The sequence below is a fragment of the Drosophila biarmipes genome, chromosome 2L (genome assembly GCF_025231255.1).
Source record: "Drosophila biarmipes strain raj3 chromosome 2L, RU_DBia_V1.1, whole genome shotgun sequence".
In the NCBI taxonomy this organism is placed as follows: domain Eukaryota; kingdom Metazoa; phylum Arthropoda; class Insecta; order Diptera; family Drosophilidae; genus Drosophila; species Drosophila biarmipes.
This window is the reverse complement of record NC_066612.1, coordinates 3,881,336-3,897,394: the sequence shown is the minus strand read 5'-3', so window position 1 is coordinate 3,897,394 and position 16,059 is coordinate 3,881,336. Positions and strand designations below refer to the sequence as shown.

At 38.9% G+C, this 16,059-nt stretch overlaps 7 protein-coding genes across 7 annotated transcripts; 4 read left to right on the top strand and 3 right to left on the bottom strand.

Moving 5' to 3' along the window:
• Positions 1-135: 135 nt before the first annotated feature.
• LOC108028984 (trypsin alpha-like) lies at positions 136-1,016 on the top strand. The gene has a single exon (XM_017101025.3). It carries the CDS (start codon positions 186-188, stop codon positions 972-974), a length of 789 nt encoding a protein of 262 aa, XP_016956514.1. The 5' UTR covers positions 136-185; the 3' UTR covers positions 975-1,016.
• Positions 1,017-1,111: 95 nt separating this feature from the next.
• On the bottom strand, positions 1,112-2,321 carry LOC127010636 (trypsin iota-like). Its single transcript, XM_050884937.1, has one exon. The coding sequence runs from the start codon at positions 2,319-2,321 to the stop codon at positions 1,539-1,541; it is 783 nt and encodes a 260-aa protein (XP_050740894.1). The 3' UTR covers positions 1,112-1,538.
• A 581-nt stretch (positions 2,322-2,902) lies between these two features.
• LOC108028916 (trypsin beta) lies at positions 2,903-3,718 on the top strand. The gene has a single exon (XM_017100935.3). It carries the CDS (start codon positions 2,903-2,905, stop codon positions 3,716-3,718), a length of 816 nt encoding a protein of 271 aa, XP_016956424.3.
• Positions 3,719-4,501: 783 nt separating this feature from the next.
• Positions 4,502-6,184, top strand: LOC108028917 (GATA zinc finger domain-containing protein 14-like). Its single transcript, XM_044094058.2, has one exon. It carries the CDS (start codon positions 4,537-4,539, stop codon positions 6,115-6,117), a length of 1,581 nt encoding a protein of 526 aa, XP_043949993.2. The 5' UTR covers positions 4,502-4,536; the 3' UTR covers positions 6,118-6,184.
• Positions 6,185-7,050: 866 nt separating this feature from the next.
• LOC108029042 (dynein light chain roadblock-type 1) lies at positions 7,051-7,498 on the bottom strand. Its single transcript, XM_017101093.3, has one exon. The coding sequence runs from the start codon at positions 7,407-7,409 to the stop codon at positions 7,116-7,118; it is 294 nt and encodes a 97-aa protein (XP_016956582.1). The 5' UTR covers positions 7,410-7,498; the 3' UTR covers positions 7,051-7,115.
• A 4,550-nt stretch (positions 7,499-12,048) lies between these two features.
• LOC108029002 (TBC1 domain family member 5 homolog A-like) lies at positions 12,049-14,311 on the bottom strand. The gene is made up of 2 exons (XM_017101045.3): positions 14,147-14,311; positions 12,049-14,087 (listed from the first exon to the last, which is right to left on the bottom strand). The coding sequence occupies exons 1-2, from the start codon at positions 14,192-14,194 to the stop codon at positions 12,447-12,449; spliced, it is 1,689 nt and encodes a 562-aa protein (XP_016956534.1). The 5' UTR covers positions 14,195-14,311; the 3' UTR covers positions 12,049-12,446.
• Positions 14,312-14,586: 275 nt separating this feature from the next.
• On the top strand, positions 14,587-15,336 carry LOC108029034 (uncharacterized). Its single transcript, XM_017101084.3, has one exon. The coding sequence runs from the start codon at positions 14,689-14,691 to the stop codon at positions 15,238-15,240; it is 552 nt and encodes a 183-aa protein (XP_016956573.1). The 5' UTR covers positions 14,587-14,688; the 3' UTR covers positions 15,241-15,336.
• Positions 15,337-16,059: the final 723 nt, after the last annotated feature.

The window sequence follows — 16,059 nt, the reverse complement described above, 5'->3', positions numbered from 1 at the left end:
AATATTTTATTGGCTTTGCTAGTCACTGAGATAAAGGGCTAATTACTGGTACATTGTTAATGATTTAAAGGTCTCATAAAAGTAACGACTTTTCCAACCGCTATATAAAGAAGAGCTTACTTTTCAGTTGAGTCATAGAGGTTCAATCTATCTTAAATCACACAACCAACCCTGACTAGTTCGATATGATTGTAAAGTACCTGACTCTGCTGCTTGGAGCTGCCCTCTTATGTGAAGGACGGGTTCCCCAACTGGATCAACGGATCATTGGAGGTTTTCCTGTACCCATAAAAAGAGTTCCTTGGCAAGTGTACCTAGAAGCGAGAAAATCAAACTGTTCTGGTGATGGAAAGTATTGCGGTGGATTGATCTACAAGGAGGACATAATTTTAACAGCCGCCCATTGCATTGAAAATGTTGCTGCGAAAGATATATCAGTGTACTTTGGATCGGAGAAAAGGGGATTTGGTGAATTGGTAAATGTATCTAAGGCAATAAGCCACGAAGACTATAAGGGAGAACTATACAGCTTTGCCAACGATATAGCTGTGCTCATCCTGAGTTCCCCCATTCCTCTCGGCGATAATGCCAGCACCATCAAGTTGGCTGATGAAACACCTGAAGTAGGAGAGAAGGTACTTGCCACTGGCTGGGGACGAACGGTTGAAAATGATGCAAATTCTGCCCCAACTACTTTGCTGGGGACTTTTGTTAGAGTCCAAAACCAGGACTTTTGCAGAGGAGTATATGGCCTTAGTTTCTATTTTATTACCGATAGTATGATATGTGCCAACGAATTCGGAAAAGGAGCCTGCCAGGGTGACTCTGGAGGACCTTTGGTTAACTCTAAAAGCGAGCTTATTGGCCTTGCTTCCTTTAACCTTGGCTGTGATAAGCCAGACACTCCCGATATCTATACTAATGTTGTGGTGTTCAAGGACTGGATCCTGGGTGCAGCTAATATTATAGTTTAATGCATTGAAGTTAAATAAAAATGTGCAACCAAAAAAAGTTTATTCTGAGCTATTCATATTTTTCAGGAGACTGTAACCATTTTAAATGATATGATTATTAATGTGTTTCTTAACAGGGTTCAAATAACATATTTTTGAATCTTTGGTAAATGGGCCTTTTTTCACAAGGGTACAAAATAAAGCCATCCAGCAGATGCAGTTCCAAACACCAAAGCAAATAGTAAGCACCAAAGTGTCATTATATACTTTCTAGACTAGAATCCTTGTACGACCAGTTTACCATCTTGTTTATAGTGACAGATAATTCATAAATCAAAGTGTAAAAGTTGTAAGTCCTAGCATAAACAGCTTTTTTTCAACACAATTTTTGTGCGTATTTTAATGAAGAAGAATAATAATTGAGGTTTTATTTTTTATTTATTATTTAGGTTCCCTTACTGTAAGAAAATAATTACCGGAAAAAAAGATGCAGAGTAATTATAACTCTCATAAATGCATAATAAAATTTGTAAACAACTTCATAAAACATTTTTTTTATTGCTTTATTCTCAAGGATTCCTGAGATCAAATTAAACGGCTTACAGCACTCTCGATCCATGTCTTGAAAAATGCAACATTGGTGTATAAGCCAGGCGTCAGGCAACGGAACCCTCCAGACACGATGCCAATGAGCTGAGTGGGTTCCGAGGTGTACAAAGGTCCTCCGGAATCTCCGAAGCAAGCACCGTCGCCATATGAGGAAGCACAGACTTTGTCCTCCCCTATATCTATAGTCTTGTCTTCAGCCAATAATGCATCCAATACATTGTAGCCTTGCTGGCACCTATTTCGATCTTTTACGGTCACTTCAATGGAATGCAACCTATCTTTATCACCAGGTTCAAAAAGTTCACTTCCCCAACCGCTAACTACAGCCGGGGTTCCATCGCAGGGAGCACTCTCGGCCAGTTCGATATTTTTCGTGGAATTGTCAAACTTGAGTGGTGAGCTCAGAAGAAGCACTGCTATATCATTATCAGCCTGATACTTTTCCGAATAAAAATGTTCGTGGATAATAGCTTTCTGTACAGCTAGCAATTGTCCACTACAATTCCAAGAAGCAGATCCGGCCCGTACTGATAAACGTTCGACCTGACTGTACGTTACACAGTGCGCTGCAGTCAGAATGATCCTTTCGCTGTATATAGCACCACCACACTTCACAGACTTATTTTCTATCAGGGCCACTTGAAAAGGAATGTGACTTCTTACGGGCTGCCCGTTCACGATGCGTTCTTCAGGTCCTCGGAGCCATCCAGCAGATGCAGTTCCAAGCACCAAAGCAAAAAGTAAGCACCAAAGTGTCATTTTGTGCTTTATAGACTGGAATAATTGTACTACCAGTTTCTCAGTTAAGTTTTTAGTATTTTTCTGCAAAGAAACTCACTCTTTTATAGGTCCGCTTAACTCTTGGTTTAATAGAAAGCCATAAATCAATCTAGCTAGCTTATCTTTCTTATGCTTTACAATTTTAACGCTATGTTTTTCTGTTCCGCAAGCAGATAAGTGTTGTGAAGTATTCCTTTCCTGGTTTAAAAATTAAAAAGTCACTAGTTTTAATGAGCTTTACATAATATATGAGGCATAATTAAAAAAAATGCTTTCTTAAATAGCAATATTCTCAAAACGCTGTCCATAACATTTAAAGTTTGTAATAAACTATGCCAGGAAAAAATAATTATGGCATAGTCAGAAAATAATTAAAATTATATATTATGCACAACCCGGAAATAATTAAGCTCATATGCTAAAAACATAAACAAAAGTGAGCCAAAAATTGCTTAAAGATAAGTACTCCGGTTATGTATTGATGGGTGGCTTTCCGAACACGACTATAAAAGGGGCTCCCACTTTTCAGTTGACATACCGAATACCATCTCAAGTTCAACATGTTTATTAAGAGTTTCATACTTCTGCTTGCAGTTGCCCTCCTGTCTGCAGGACGAGTTCCTCCGGTGGAGGAAAGGATCGTTTGCGGCTTTCCTCAGGACATCGAACTAGCTCCCTGGCAAGTGTATCTGAATATCCGGAGGGCCAATGGCGCTAGCATTGGTTGCGGTGGAGTCATCTATACGGAAAACATAGTTCTAACAGCTGCCCACTGTGTTCATGGGGCGACTGACATTACAGTTCACTACGGATCATCGATAAAGCTAGCAGGCGAATGGGTCAATGTATCTTATATCGCTGAGCATGCTGAGTACAATCCAGAGGGGACCAATGGCAACATGGCCAACGACATAGCTGTGCTTATCCTGAGTTCCAAAATCATCCTTGGAAGCACAGCTTATCCCATTGAGATAGCGGATGAGACTCCTCTGCCGGGCACATGGGCCCTAGTCACCGGCTGGGGATCATCTATCGATGATGGCTCAGCTGGCTTGGAGGACTTACAGGGAGCCTATGTGCTGATTGAGGACCAACAGAACTGCCAGTTAGCCTATAGCGCTGGCCAACCGTCGTGTTCCAGCCAAAATACCACTGTTACCGATGATATGATATGTACTAAGGGCGTCAGTAGGGGTCCTTGCCGAGGTGACTCTGGCGGGCCTTTGGTCAGCATTCCCGGTAACCAGCTCGTTGGAATTGTCTCATGGAGTCCCTACTGTGGTCATCCATACTTCCCCGATGTCTACGCTAATGTTGTCGTGCTCAAGAAGTTTATCTTGGACGTAGTAGAGGGGACTAACTTCATAGAATCATAATTTGTTTAAAAGTTAACGTACTTAACTTATCACTTTATAAATAAAGTATTTTATTGCATTGATAGTTAAAGTTTTTTAATTCTCCTTGCAGGCTCACGAAGAGGACATTTTAATATTTTAAGTTTGCAGTTATAAATTAGATTATCCCAAATTTCGAGCTCGAATTTTACGATTTTTTGAACATGATATGCAAAATAAAATTTAAAGAATATTTTAAAAAATTATCTAATGGCCTTTTTCGCCCAACGCATTCTGTAAGTCTTTTAAAATAAAGAACATTTTCTCAACATTTGAAAATATTTATTTTGTTTAAGTTTACGATTATATTGGAGGAATGGAATTCTCAAGAAAAACACCTTTAATTTTATCTCTATAATCTTTTTGTATATACACAATAAATTTCTGCTTGACCTTTTTCAAAGGGGATACTTGCTTAAAAACATGCTTTTCAAACAATATAAAACATGATTATAGAAAGAATACATACTATTCTCTTAAACTCTTAAGACTGCATTGGAAGTATCTGAGTTCTAAATATCTCAACTATTACGAATTGGAATGCTACCAATTACTTTTTATCATGCTTTAACTAATCAGTGCCAAAGACGTAGAATTTTTCCTAGAATGTTAACGAAATTATACTAACATTGCTTTAGAGTTCTTAATTATCAACTGGATAAACGATGAGTTGCACAATTTATATAAGATGATTAATGGGTTTCTTCGGAACGCCTAGCTCCTATAAAAGAGGTGTTCAGTTCGCAGATTTCACATTAAGTTTTTATACTCCAGGGAGACATTATTAAAGAAACCACAACATGATAACCAAGTTCCTAATTATCGTGTCTATTGCCGCCCTAGTGTTTTCGGCCAGGATTCCAGGGCCTGAGCAACGGATCGTTGGTGGTAAAGTTGTTCCGATTGAGAAAGCTCCCTATCAAGTGGCTATATTGTGGTACGGCATACAATCTTGCGGAGGCGTCATCTACAGCGAGAGAATTGTCCTGACTGCAGCTTACTGTATAGAACCCTCAGAAGTGGATAACTATTCAGTGCGCGTTGGGTCTTCCTTTCCGAACTTCGGTGGTCGAGTTGTAAAGGTGAAGAAAGCTACCATACATGAGAAATACGAACAAATTGTGGAATTCGATCCATACGACATTGCTGTCCTCCTGTTGGACTGTGCCCTTCAGCTTGGCACACCACAAGTGAATAATATCAACCTGGCTACGAAAATGCCTGATATAGGAACAGAATGTTTGGTTTCTGGTTGGGGAGACACGGTTTTTGGCTCCAATTTGGGTGCCCCAGCACTAAGAGGTGTCAATATCACTATCCTGGAACAGTCCGCCTGTTACGAGGCCTACTATGACAGCCTATACGTCAGTGAAAAGCAAATTTGTGCATCAGCACCAGAAAAGGATGCGTGTCATCGTGATTCTGGCGGACCTTTAGTTTGCTTCCCGGGTCGCGAACTCGTTGGCATCGTTCAAGGAGGCGTACGTTGCGGGGAGCCTAGTCTGCCAGGAGTTTATATAAGTGTAGTCCATTATAGGGATTGGATTACATCCACCATTAGGAGTCTTGAGTGTGAGGAGGGTATCGATAGTGTGAGCGAAATCGAAAATATTATTCAAATCTTGCCCAAGCATGAGTTGGGGAACGTAAATAATAATGAAATTAAGGCTAAGGGTGAAAATTATAATGCATTTTTCCCTCAATCTCAAATAAGAAACATAACCAATAATGAAATAAGTATCGTAAATAAAACTGAAACCAATCCTAAGCCTGGATTAGGTAATGTTAATAAAAATGAAAATAATATTCAAATCTTTCCTACACCTAAAATAGTAAACGTTAATAAAATTTATATTCAAGTTGTGGCCAATCGTAATCCGGATATGATTAATGTTAGTAAAAGTGAAAGTAATGTTGAAAAAAGAAACCTAAATAATCATGATATTTTTGTGGAAACTTATCCTAAGCCAGAAACAGGTAAAGTTAGTAACAATAAAAATAATAATTTAATTTTCCCTTTATCTGAAATATCTAACATAAATAAAACTAAAGTCCAAGTAGAAGCTAATCGTAAGCCTAAAATAAGTAATGTTAATTCAAATGAAAATAATATTACAATTTTTCCTGCACATAAAATCATTAACATAAATAAAATTGAAATTAAAATTGAACTCGTTTCTAAACCTGAAGTAAGCAACGAAAATAAAACTAAAGTCACCGATGAAAACGATACTAAGCCAAAAAAATGTGATGTCGATGAAAATGAAAATAAAATGGATGAAGTTATTACACCTGATACAAATAATGAAAATGAGTATGAGCCAATAAGTGATGAAAATGTAAATGATGATGAAAATGTAATGAATAACCAACTCGTATGAGAACTAATTGTAATTATTTTTAAATGTTAAATTTATTGCATAAATATACGAACATTAATCTTAATAATGCTTTATTTGTTTTCTTTATCATATTGGATTAGCAGCGTTGATCACTTCTTTAGTTAAAGTAATATTCTATTCCAAGCCAAAATTTTTACCTAAAATCTGATTTTTTAAACTGCAAAGATACATTCAACATAAAATGCAACAGAAATGCCACTAAAAATGTGTGCTTTTCTCTGTGTTTTGTCTTTCTACTCCTTTAAATGGATTGCTAGGACAGCTCTGCTCTACATCCTGTCACAACTGCTTATTTGCTGCTTATGAACTTATCTCGAGCGGATGGCTCCCACCTGCACCGGTCGATAGGTGGATAGGATTGGCATCGATGTCCTGGCCTCCCGAGAGGCATCCTTGTGACTTTACCAAGTTATCAACTGAGTTTTTGCTTCGCCCAGTGCTCATAATGCACTTTGCATGTAAAATATTTAATTAAATGAAAAATAGCAAAACCCAGCGGAGGAACCTTCCCGTCGGTTACCGTGGCATCTGTGGCAACCGCATCCACGTCCTTACATGCTCGCATCCTGGCGAGGGCCGCAAAAAAGTTTATTTGTTTCGTGGCTGCCTCAGTCAGTCTTCATTTATTGTAAATGAGTTTGCCCGGACGGGATAGTGGGTGGTTTCGTGGGTGGAAAAAAGGAGGGGAGGCATCCATATATGCATGCGGGCCAAAGGATGCATATTGAATAAGACTGCTCGGCACGCAAATGACATTCCAATTCAATTCCGATTCCCAATGCAAATAATTTGCAGCTGAATGCTATTAATGACGGAATGCTGGTTTGTGCGAAATGGAGACTATGGCGAATATGTTAATAACATTTCATTTACCGATCACTTTGCCTTTAAACGGCTGCAAATGAAATGAGGTTTCGGCCTTGTACATGGCACATCGGCTGAGTGCGTATTTTATTTTTATATTTTTAAATGCGATTCTAGTCACTGGGGCTCTGGAGGACCACGATGAAGTAATCCTCCTGCGGGCACAGCATCACCTCGTGCAGGAGAGTCCGCAGCCGCAGGAAGGTGAATTCGTTGGTGGCATCCAGGTCCAGGACCACCTGGCGGGCCTTTTCCCTCACAGACTGCATCACGGCCGCGTAGTGCAGTGTCAGGTTGTACTCCAGGGTAGTCTTTATGGGTATGCCATCATTGTCCACCACTATAATTCCGATGACGTTCTTGAAGGATTGAAAGCGCTTCAGCATCTCCTCCACTTCAGCGGACATTTTTGGTAATTATTTTACAGAATTTTCGGTGTAGAAGTGTGTGTTTGTGGGTAATATGGTTGATTGCGAATAATAACAGCAAATGAAAGAAATTTCAGGGCGTACTCTAAAAAAGGGGGGTATGTATAAAAACTAACACCTAATTAGTTACCACTGAATATGCTAGTAAATGACTACTTACTAATAATACTTACTTTTATACTGCAAATAATATAATAAAATACTACCTAAAATACTACCTAATTATTACCTAATTACTACCTTAAAGTCTTTTAAAACAATACCAAAAATACTACATCAAATACTACGTAAAATACTGCTTTAAATACTGCTTAAAATACTTTGTAAAATACTGATTTATTACTATTCAATTACTACTTAAAAAACTACTTCAAATATACTTAAATACTACCTAAAATACTACTTATTAATATTACTAAAAATACAGTTTCATTTACTACTTAGAATACTACGTACAATGCTACTCATAATACTACCTTAAATTCTATTTGAAATACTACCTAAAATACTACTTAAAATACTAATGAAAGTACTACTTAAAACACTGCCTAAAATACTACTTAAAAGGCCTTCTTAAATACTACCAAAAATATTTTAATATTCGTAAGAGTTTTAAATCCAAGGTATTTAAATAAAATATTAATAATAATTAAATAAATATTTATTTGTTGTACTATAAAAAAATTAAATATTGAGACTTTTAAGTAGTACCAAAACTAGTTACATATACTTGGGTCCTCAACCATTTTTGCCCGTGCCATTGCTAGGGGACTTTGAGTTCGACGGGTTCATTCCATCTGCCAGTTTAACGAGTCGATACAAGTTTTATGATGTTCGGCATAATCCGGGAGCTTCTGGTGCTGTTGTGTCCGTAAATAAGCATTCAAGTTGGCAACAATGCCGGATGTCGGACTGCAAAAGTTTCGCTTTTGTGGATGGCAAAGTACGGAAAATTAATTGAATGCTGTTGATGCTGCCAATGCCCCTCCTCGGCAGTGCTCTTGGTCCTGATCCTGCAGCTCGTCCTGGTCCTGGTCCACTCGAAATGCAGATGAAATGTTTGCATCAAGTTCGAGGCGGTGCGGAAATTATGCCACTCTTCCGGCTCGTCCAGACTTCGGCAGACAAAAGCTGGACTATGGACTACGGACTACGGACTTCGGGCTGGGGACTCCGGCCAGAGTTGTTATGAAAAAGAGTGTAAAATTGTTCACTTTTTAAATTAATTAAAAGTCTTAAAACTCATAATGAAATTACTCAAACGGGCAGACAGCCGGACAGGATGGACGTGAAAAGGATTCGGATTCGGATTGGGATTCGGGCTGTGCATATATGCAAATTCCTGGCCAGACTTGAGGGAAATTAAACTTATTTTTCGACTTCTGGCTGGCAAGGAAATTCATTTGGTAATTAAATCAATGTCCATGTGAAAAACCTCAAATGTAATTTGTCATGCCATGCCGGAGAAGTCAAAATGTGGAAAATGCTCCATCTAACTTCGTTAAATGGGCGATGGCAATGGGCGGGAAAATGTGGCAAGCGTCTATGCATTTTATTGCACATATTTGTTAAATAAATAGTTAGTTTTGCAGGCTGGCCAAACAGCAGAAAATAGAAAAAATAAATAAAAACACAACAAATTGAAATGCAACAGGAGTCGGGGAGTGCGAGTTCTTGATCCTGTTTTTATGTTGATGCTGGCACACGAAACTGAAATATTTACAAATGTTTTTGCAATTTATGCAACCTGCAAACATTCGCTTTTCAGTAGTTACAAAGTCACGGTAAAACAAAAGCCCATTTTCAGTGTGCAAAGCAATTTTGCAATGGTGATTCGAGTATTTGTTTAAAAAGAAATATGCTGCAATGTAATTTGATATTTATGAAAACAAGTTTGTCTTGCACATTTCATAATAATTTAAATGTGATATTTATGCATAGAATTCGGCCTGCAAAAGTCACAAATCACATTTAATTGGTTTTGACCTTTCGGACTTTGAACCTTAAAGTGCTGCCTCAAAAATACCTTTCAACTGACATTAAAGCGAATTCGGTCCATGCAAACACATTTTATTTCATTGATATTTGACTCGTTTAATGAATCTGTAATTAATCGCAAATTAATTGATTTTTTTAATAAATATGCCCGGGCATATTTATCATTCATCAGTGGGAAATCCTCTGTTTTGTCACCTCTCGCTTCCTGCACTCTGCATTTGCATAACGCCATTGAATAAAGAATAATTTATTAATCAACGAATCATTGGGCCTATTTGGCCATTTCTGCAAATATTTCAACAATGCCACAAGGTGATAATGAGATCAACAGAGCCGACATATCCACATACCAACCGCCCTGAGAACTCGAATTTAAAGTGGCAAATTCGAGTAAGTGAATTATGAGCCGTAGCAAGTTAATGAGAATCGGATTTCATTTGCAATTAGCAGGGGGCACACGCACTCATTACTTTACATTGCCTCCAGTTGCGGGCTCTCTATGTTGGTTAATTTCGTTCTGGCCAAAATTTAAATTATGATTGAGCATTGCTGTGGCTGTGTACGTGCCAGCTTTGTTCATAATTGAATTTTAATTAATTACCGTGTGTGACGGAGAATTCATCTCAGTAAAACAGTTTAAAGGGCACAATTGTAATGCCCGAAGGGTGAAAAACTTCGCTTAATACACTCTCTTTAAAGGTTTTTGGTACAAAAGTATGCAACGAAAACAGAACGGCACGAATGCTTACAATTTTTTAATTGAACATATATTTTAGCATACTTTAGGGCAATTTTAAGTTATATTAAAAATATTTTATCTTAAGGATGTAGGGCGTCGGCTGATTAACTCTTATTGGGTATAAAAGTATGGAACAGAAAATAGATGGGAATAATTCCTATGGGCTTTTGAATTGAAAAAATATTGTAACATACTTTAAGACATCTTTATAGGTGATTTAGCATTTAATTCAAACCACGAGTGATCCCTCTCTTGTACTCAATTGATTTAATTATATTTTTTATTTCCCTCCCCAAAGTAGGAATATAATATCCATTGAGAAAGGTTAATCACCAAACTCCCAGAGGGGCTTTGAACCTTTTGAAATAAATCGCACATCGCATTCCCAAATATAGCGTAAATCGCAAGTGAAGTGAAGCTGGGGTAGAACACGGCACAAATCCACGAAAATCGCTTCCTGCCTCCGCCTGCAATGCGATCTGATTTGGGACGACTTAAGGTCCTTAAATTAAATACTCCGATACTGGGGACCCGGTAAAGTGTGACACTTTTTCCATTTGACGCTCGCTTGCGCTCGCAAAGTCATAAGCAAAAATGTGCCGGCGGGATAACATTTTAAATTAAATATTATAGCGTGGGCCTGTGAAAGGAGCCTCTGGGCAGGATAAATGCGTCAACACGATACCCCACTGTGTGCTCAGGGATGGCATTTTCCGTGTTCGTGGGGGTGTGAAACTGTTTGTCTGCACCTGACGCCTTTTTGTTGGGCTTTTTAGTATTTTCTTACATTTCTCTGTTTGCATGTGAGTGTGGGCGTATTTTTGGATGAGCCAGTTGCTGGCTTTTGAACCTAACTCATCTTGATAAATGAAGTGAGCAATACTTTAGAGGGCAAATCTTTGGGAATTTTATCAAAAACTTTAAAATTGCACACCCCCTTTTTTTATTTTAAATTACTTTGTTAACTATTTCTGCCTCTTAGCTCTGCCTTCATCAGTTTAATGCCCAGCAGAGCCCCAGCATTTTCTTATCAAAGTGAAAAACTTCTATCATATTTAACGGAAAAAGGTCAACGATGAATAAAATAGAGAGAAAAAGTAAAGAAAAAGCCTTGACATCACCTTTTTCAATCAACTAAAAAGTGTCTTGTTCGCCACCGACTTTCTCCTTTCTCCTCCGCACCGACTCAATAAGCCGGCATTTTATTTGCATTTTTTTCGTCACTTGCCCGCCGTCTGTCCCAAAGGCTGTCTGTCGTCATTTCTGCCGCTTCGTTGGCTGCTGCCTGTCGAGTTTTTCACTTTGGGCCCCCAAAGATTCTCGAGGAGGCGGGGGAGATGGAGGAGGGGATGGTGGCCCAGTGGGTGGTGGCCAGTGGGCGGAGACAGGAGGCCGGAGCCATCGGCGGCAGCAAATTCATCATCGTCTCAGCACGCGTCTGTCAGGCGCTCTAAGGATACAATAAATGTCTTTCGCGGTCGCCCATCTCGCCGACAGCGTGTCCTTCCCCAATGTATCGGGATGGCCTTGCTTACACAGGAAAAAATTTAAAAGAAAGTCCGTGACTTTATATAAAAAAAATTAAATGTTCATTGCCACACAAATCACTAGCGTCTTCAAAACACTTTTTAATGTCATGATAGGTGCCTAAAACTATGCAACAGAAATGAATTCACCAAAAACTGTACCTAAAGTATTTTGCTGCATACTTTTAGACACAAAAGTGACTCTATTAAGATATTTAAATCACCCATTATTTGATAACATACTAAACATAGGAATACATTTTACTTTATAATTTTTGTAGAGACATACCCTATGTAGCCAGGACACCCTGTAGTGTGCGAGTGTGTTTGAGGTTGAGTGAAATACTCTGTCGGATTAATATGCAGTAGCGCTTTGCATTTATTTTTTGTAGCCTTCTCTTTGGTTTGTATCGTCATTTTCCGTTGCTGTTGGTTTATTCATTTGCCTTGCCTGTTTTTTCTTCTGTTTTTATACATATTTATTTTTTTTTGTTTTCCTCTCAGACCTGAGGCTCAGGTGCACTTTGGGGATAACAAATTAAACAGCTTTATGCAAGTGGAGCTGAATAAATTGCTCCGGGTCTCAGAATATGGATTCACTTGGCATAAGTAGGGTTTCCGGTTTGGTATTCATTTTGTAGCGTACAATATAGCAGGAAAATGTATTGTCTTAATTAAAAACAATTTTTTAGGGTATTTATTATATTTTTATATATTTATTTTCTAAGTTAGCCGTTCCAACCAGAACATGGACTACTTCTTAGCTACCTTGCTGGCTCCGTAGACCTCTCGGAATTGGGGATACTCAGTTTGGCTGATGTTCCGTAGTTCCTTGAATGCCTGGTGGGCCAGCCAGTGGATGACGGGACTCTGCCACTCCTTGAGGATCATCTGGTACTTCTTATCGCCGGTCTCCTTGGACTTCATGACCTGGCTGTAGTTGTACCACACGTAGATCATGCAGCGCAACTTGTAGATCCACAAGTGATTGGGCACCGATCGAATGATGTCCTGCAGCTGGGCGGAGGCCTCCATGTCCAAGTGCCCGAGAAAAGTGTGGTCCATCAGGCAATAGACGACCTTCATGTTGGCCAGATAATTGTTCTTGTTCTTGGTCAGAGCGATATTGGCCCTCTTGATCAGGTCGGCGGCATCGCGAACCCCGCCTGGCCTCATGAAGTTGTACTTCACAGTGAAGCAATCGAATTTATGCAACTCCTCGATGATGTCCATGTCAACGTTCCGGAAATCCTTCCACCAGCCCTCCCAGGTGCGATAGTTCCTGCCCCGATAGATCTTGGTCCACTCCTTAAAGACGCTCTCCCGATAGCGGCTCATCGAAAAGTTGGACGAACGGTCCTTGGTCCCGAAATCATCATCATCATCATTGACATACATTGTCTCATTGTAAATGTGCTGGATGATGGGCATTTCCTTGCTGGGTGTTTTGCATATAACATAGTTGGGAGACCGCCTCATAAAGCGCACGGCGTAGGACCTTGACTCCTGAAGGGCAGCTTTACCTACCAACTTGGTCACGTGCGGCATCTTAAAGCCACCAATCATAAAAACTTTGTCCGATAACTCATTGTATCCGAATGTTTTTCCAGAACCGAGTTTAATTATCGACACTCCATTGTTTCGAAATTGATCGTTTGAAAATTCCGGCTGACCATTGTTTCCACAGTTTTTATTGATTCCGAAGTTATGGGTAAAATTCGACTGTCCACTGTTTCGAAAGTTTTCTTCGGAGAACTCCGGCGGTCCGCTGTTTTGATAGTTGTCGTTGAATTCATTACAAAATTCCTGAAGCTCAACATCATTGCAATTATTGTATCCAAATGGTGGATTATTGCGATTATTGTATCCAGATGGCGGTTCATTGCGATTATTGTATCCGCGAAATTCTGGAAGTTCATTATTATCTTGGCAATCATTGTATCCAAAGGGTGGTTTATTGCGATTATTGAAGCCAGAACGTGGTTCATTGCGATTGATATCACGATTAAATTCCATGGGAGGATTGTTACTGATCATTGGCTCGTCCTGAAAACGCGTCTCCTGAAGGGGGCCATAGTAGGGCTCCCGAATGTTCTGAATGGGTTCATTGAGACCTTCGAAACGGAGATTGCGAACTGGTGAACGATCGCGTTTGAAAGGGGATCCCCAGTTTAGATTCTCCGGAGGCGGAGGAGTACTGGGATTCATATTGAATTGCCCACCGGAATTGTTGCTGTTCCAACGGCTCGCCTCGTTTCTCTCGCGAAGAATATTATCATTAAGGGGACGTCTGAATACAACTTGGTTGTTATCTGGATCTTCAAAAAAGTTGCGCTGCTTGATTTGCTCTATTGCGTGCACGGGCAACGCTCGAGCTCCACCCAAAATATTCTTCTATGAAATTTTATTTCTTGAAGTATTATGCAATTTTTAGAGATAGCTAAATTACTTACACGCTTCATAATCGGTCGGTCTTTCATCAAAATTGAACGAGCTGCCATTCTGCCGCGAACTTCGAAAAATAAATGAGAAAAACTTTATTTTTTTATTCCGTAAATTCAAAGCATTCACACGCAATGAAAGTAGAAATGGGAATAACATCTCTCCTTATATATCTGACGAACTGAAAGTCCTAGCTAACTATGATTAAAAATATTTGTTTCAGATTTGTATATATAACAAGAGTTGCTTAGGTTTAAATGGTAAAAAAAAGTATTTTAAAATTTTTATAAAGTTGAAGAAAAAAAGTAAGTAAATCGTTCTAATTAAATTTAGTGAATTTATTTGGATTATACAAATAAATCATGAACTAGAATAGAAATATATTTTAAGACTTATCTACAAGTCTTGTTACAAATTTGAAAACCAAGTAGGTCATGCATCAGATATCACACATATTTCAAAAGAATCATAATCATTTCACGGTAACTCATCAGAAAAAGTTATAGGAAAATTATTTGTCGTTGTAAATTGAATACTTTTTATACGAAAAAAAATGGAAGCCTCTTTTATGGTAGCCCTATTCATTTCGATATTTTGCCACTGCATAGGCCTCTTCTACAATCCCGTGGAGGCCAGCACGGAGTCAACTGTGTTCCTGATTATCGCCACAATGTTCCTGCATAAACTGAAGATGGAGCGCAGGACGACTCCCTCAGTAAGCCAAGTGGGTACGGTCCTTGAGGTGGTGGGCCTTTGTCTGGCGACCCAGGTGATTCTGGTCGCCATTTGGTTCCCCGTCTTCCAAGCCCTGCACATCTTGGTGGATTCCATCTGCAGAAGTCTGCGAAACTCGTTGGGTGACGAGCAGGCCTGGATAGTGGAGCAAATCAATCAATCGGCGGTGACAGTGATTCTGCTGGCCATGGAATCGGTTTGGCTGCTAAAGGGGTTCGAGATCAGCGATGTACAAAAGTTTTTCGGCTCCAAGGAGGACTGCGTCTCAGACAGTGTACTCGCCTTTGTGGCCAGGGAGGAGATCAATGCCCTGCGCCGCGAAAAGAAGAACTTGCAGAAGGAGCGTTTCTTTAAGTCGGTCAAGAAATAAATTGTAAATAAATCGTATTCATCAAGGACCACTGATCTTAAGTTTTGTATAAATAAAATAGTGGTTGATAGAAATATAATATTTTCAAAATGTTAAGGATGTTCTTGTTCCTGAAAACAATAAGATTCCGGCAGGTTCTCAATCTCAAAGATATATCTCCGTTTCAAAATTTTAAGCTAATATTAAACTTGCGTCAACATTAGAATCTGGAAGGTATTTTTCCCACTTTTAGTTTTCATTTCAACATCCTTTATGCCATTTATTTTAAATTATTAATAATTACCAATCTTAAAACCCAGTGATCCTTAGCCTAGTCATTTGACAAGTTTAAAATAGAAAAATAAATTCTTTTACCTAAAAAAAATACATTTCTAGCCATTAAAAAATCTTAAAATTCATTTTGACATTTGTAGTTGAATTTTAAATATTTTTAAAAAATTGTAAAGATCTTTTTGCGCCATAAAACAATAAACTTCTGGCACTTTTTCCCCGTTTTTAGTTCGCAATTCAATATCCCTACTTCTTTAAGAAACACCAACGACAATATGCGGCAAGCTCTGCTCCATTGGTCGTGATAAACTTTCGGTAATAATTTATTGCAATCACTCAACTCAACGGCCACGTCAATGGCCACGAAAAACGAAAAAAGTACAAAATGAAAAGCGCCGGAAAAAATAAGTGGAGCTGCGTGAGGAGTGTGCAATATTTTAAATTGCATCCCGAAGGATGGTAAAAATAAGGGAACACAACCGAATGAAAACATTCGAATAAAATGTGCCGCACATTCGACACACGTCGCGACAACAACGAATGGGCAAA

Coding starts and splice junctions, on each gene's coding strand:
- LOC108029042 (XM_017101093.3), bottom strand. CDS start 7,409: ATGTCCGCTGAAGTGGAGGAGATGCTGAAGCGCTTTCAATCCTTCAAG.
- LOC108028984 (XM_017101025.3), top strand. CDS start 186: ATGATTGTAAAGTACCTGACTCTGCTGCTTGGAGCTGCCCTCTTATGT.
- LOC108029002 (XM_017101045.3), bottom strand. CDS start 14,194: ATGGCAGCTCGTTCAATTTTGATGAAAGACCGACCGATTATGAAGCGT. Junction 14,088..14,146: donor ACCGACCGATTATGAAGCGT/GTAAGTAATTTA, acceptor AAAATTTCATAG/AAGAATATTTTGGGTGGAGC.
- LOC108029034 (XM_017101084.3), top strand. CDS start 14,689: ATGGAAGCCTCTTTTATGGTAGCCCTATTCATTTCGATATTTTGCCAC.
- LOC108028917 (XM_044094058.2), top strand. CDS start 4,537: ATGATAACCAAGTTCCTAATTATCGTGTCTATTGCCGCCCTAGTGTTT.
- LOC108028916 (XM_017100935.3), top strand. CDS start 2,903: ATGTTTATTAAGAGTTTCATACTTCTGCTTGCAGTTGCCCTCCTGTCT.
- LOC127010636 (XM_050884937.1), bottom strand. CDS start 2,321: ATGACACTTTGGTGCTTACTTTTTGCTTTGGTGCTTGGAACTGCATCT.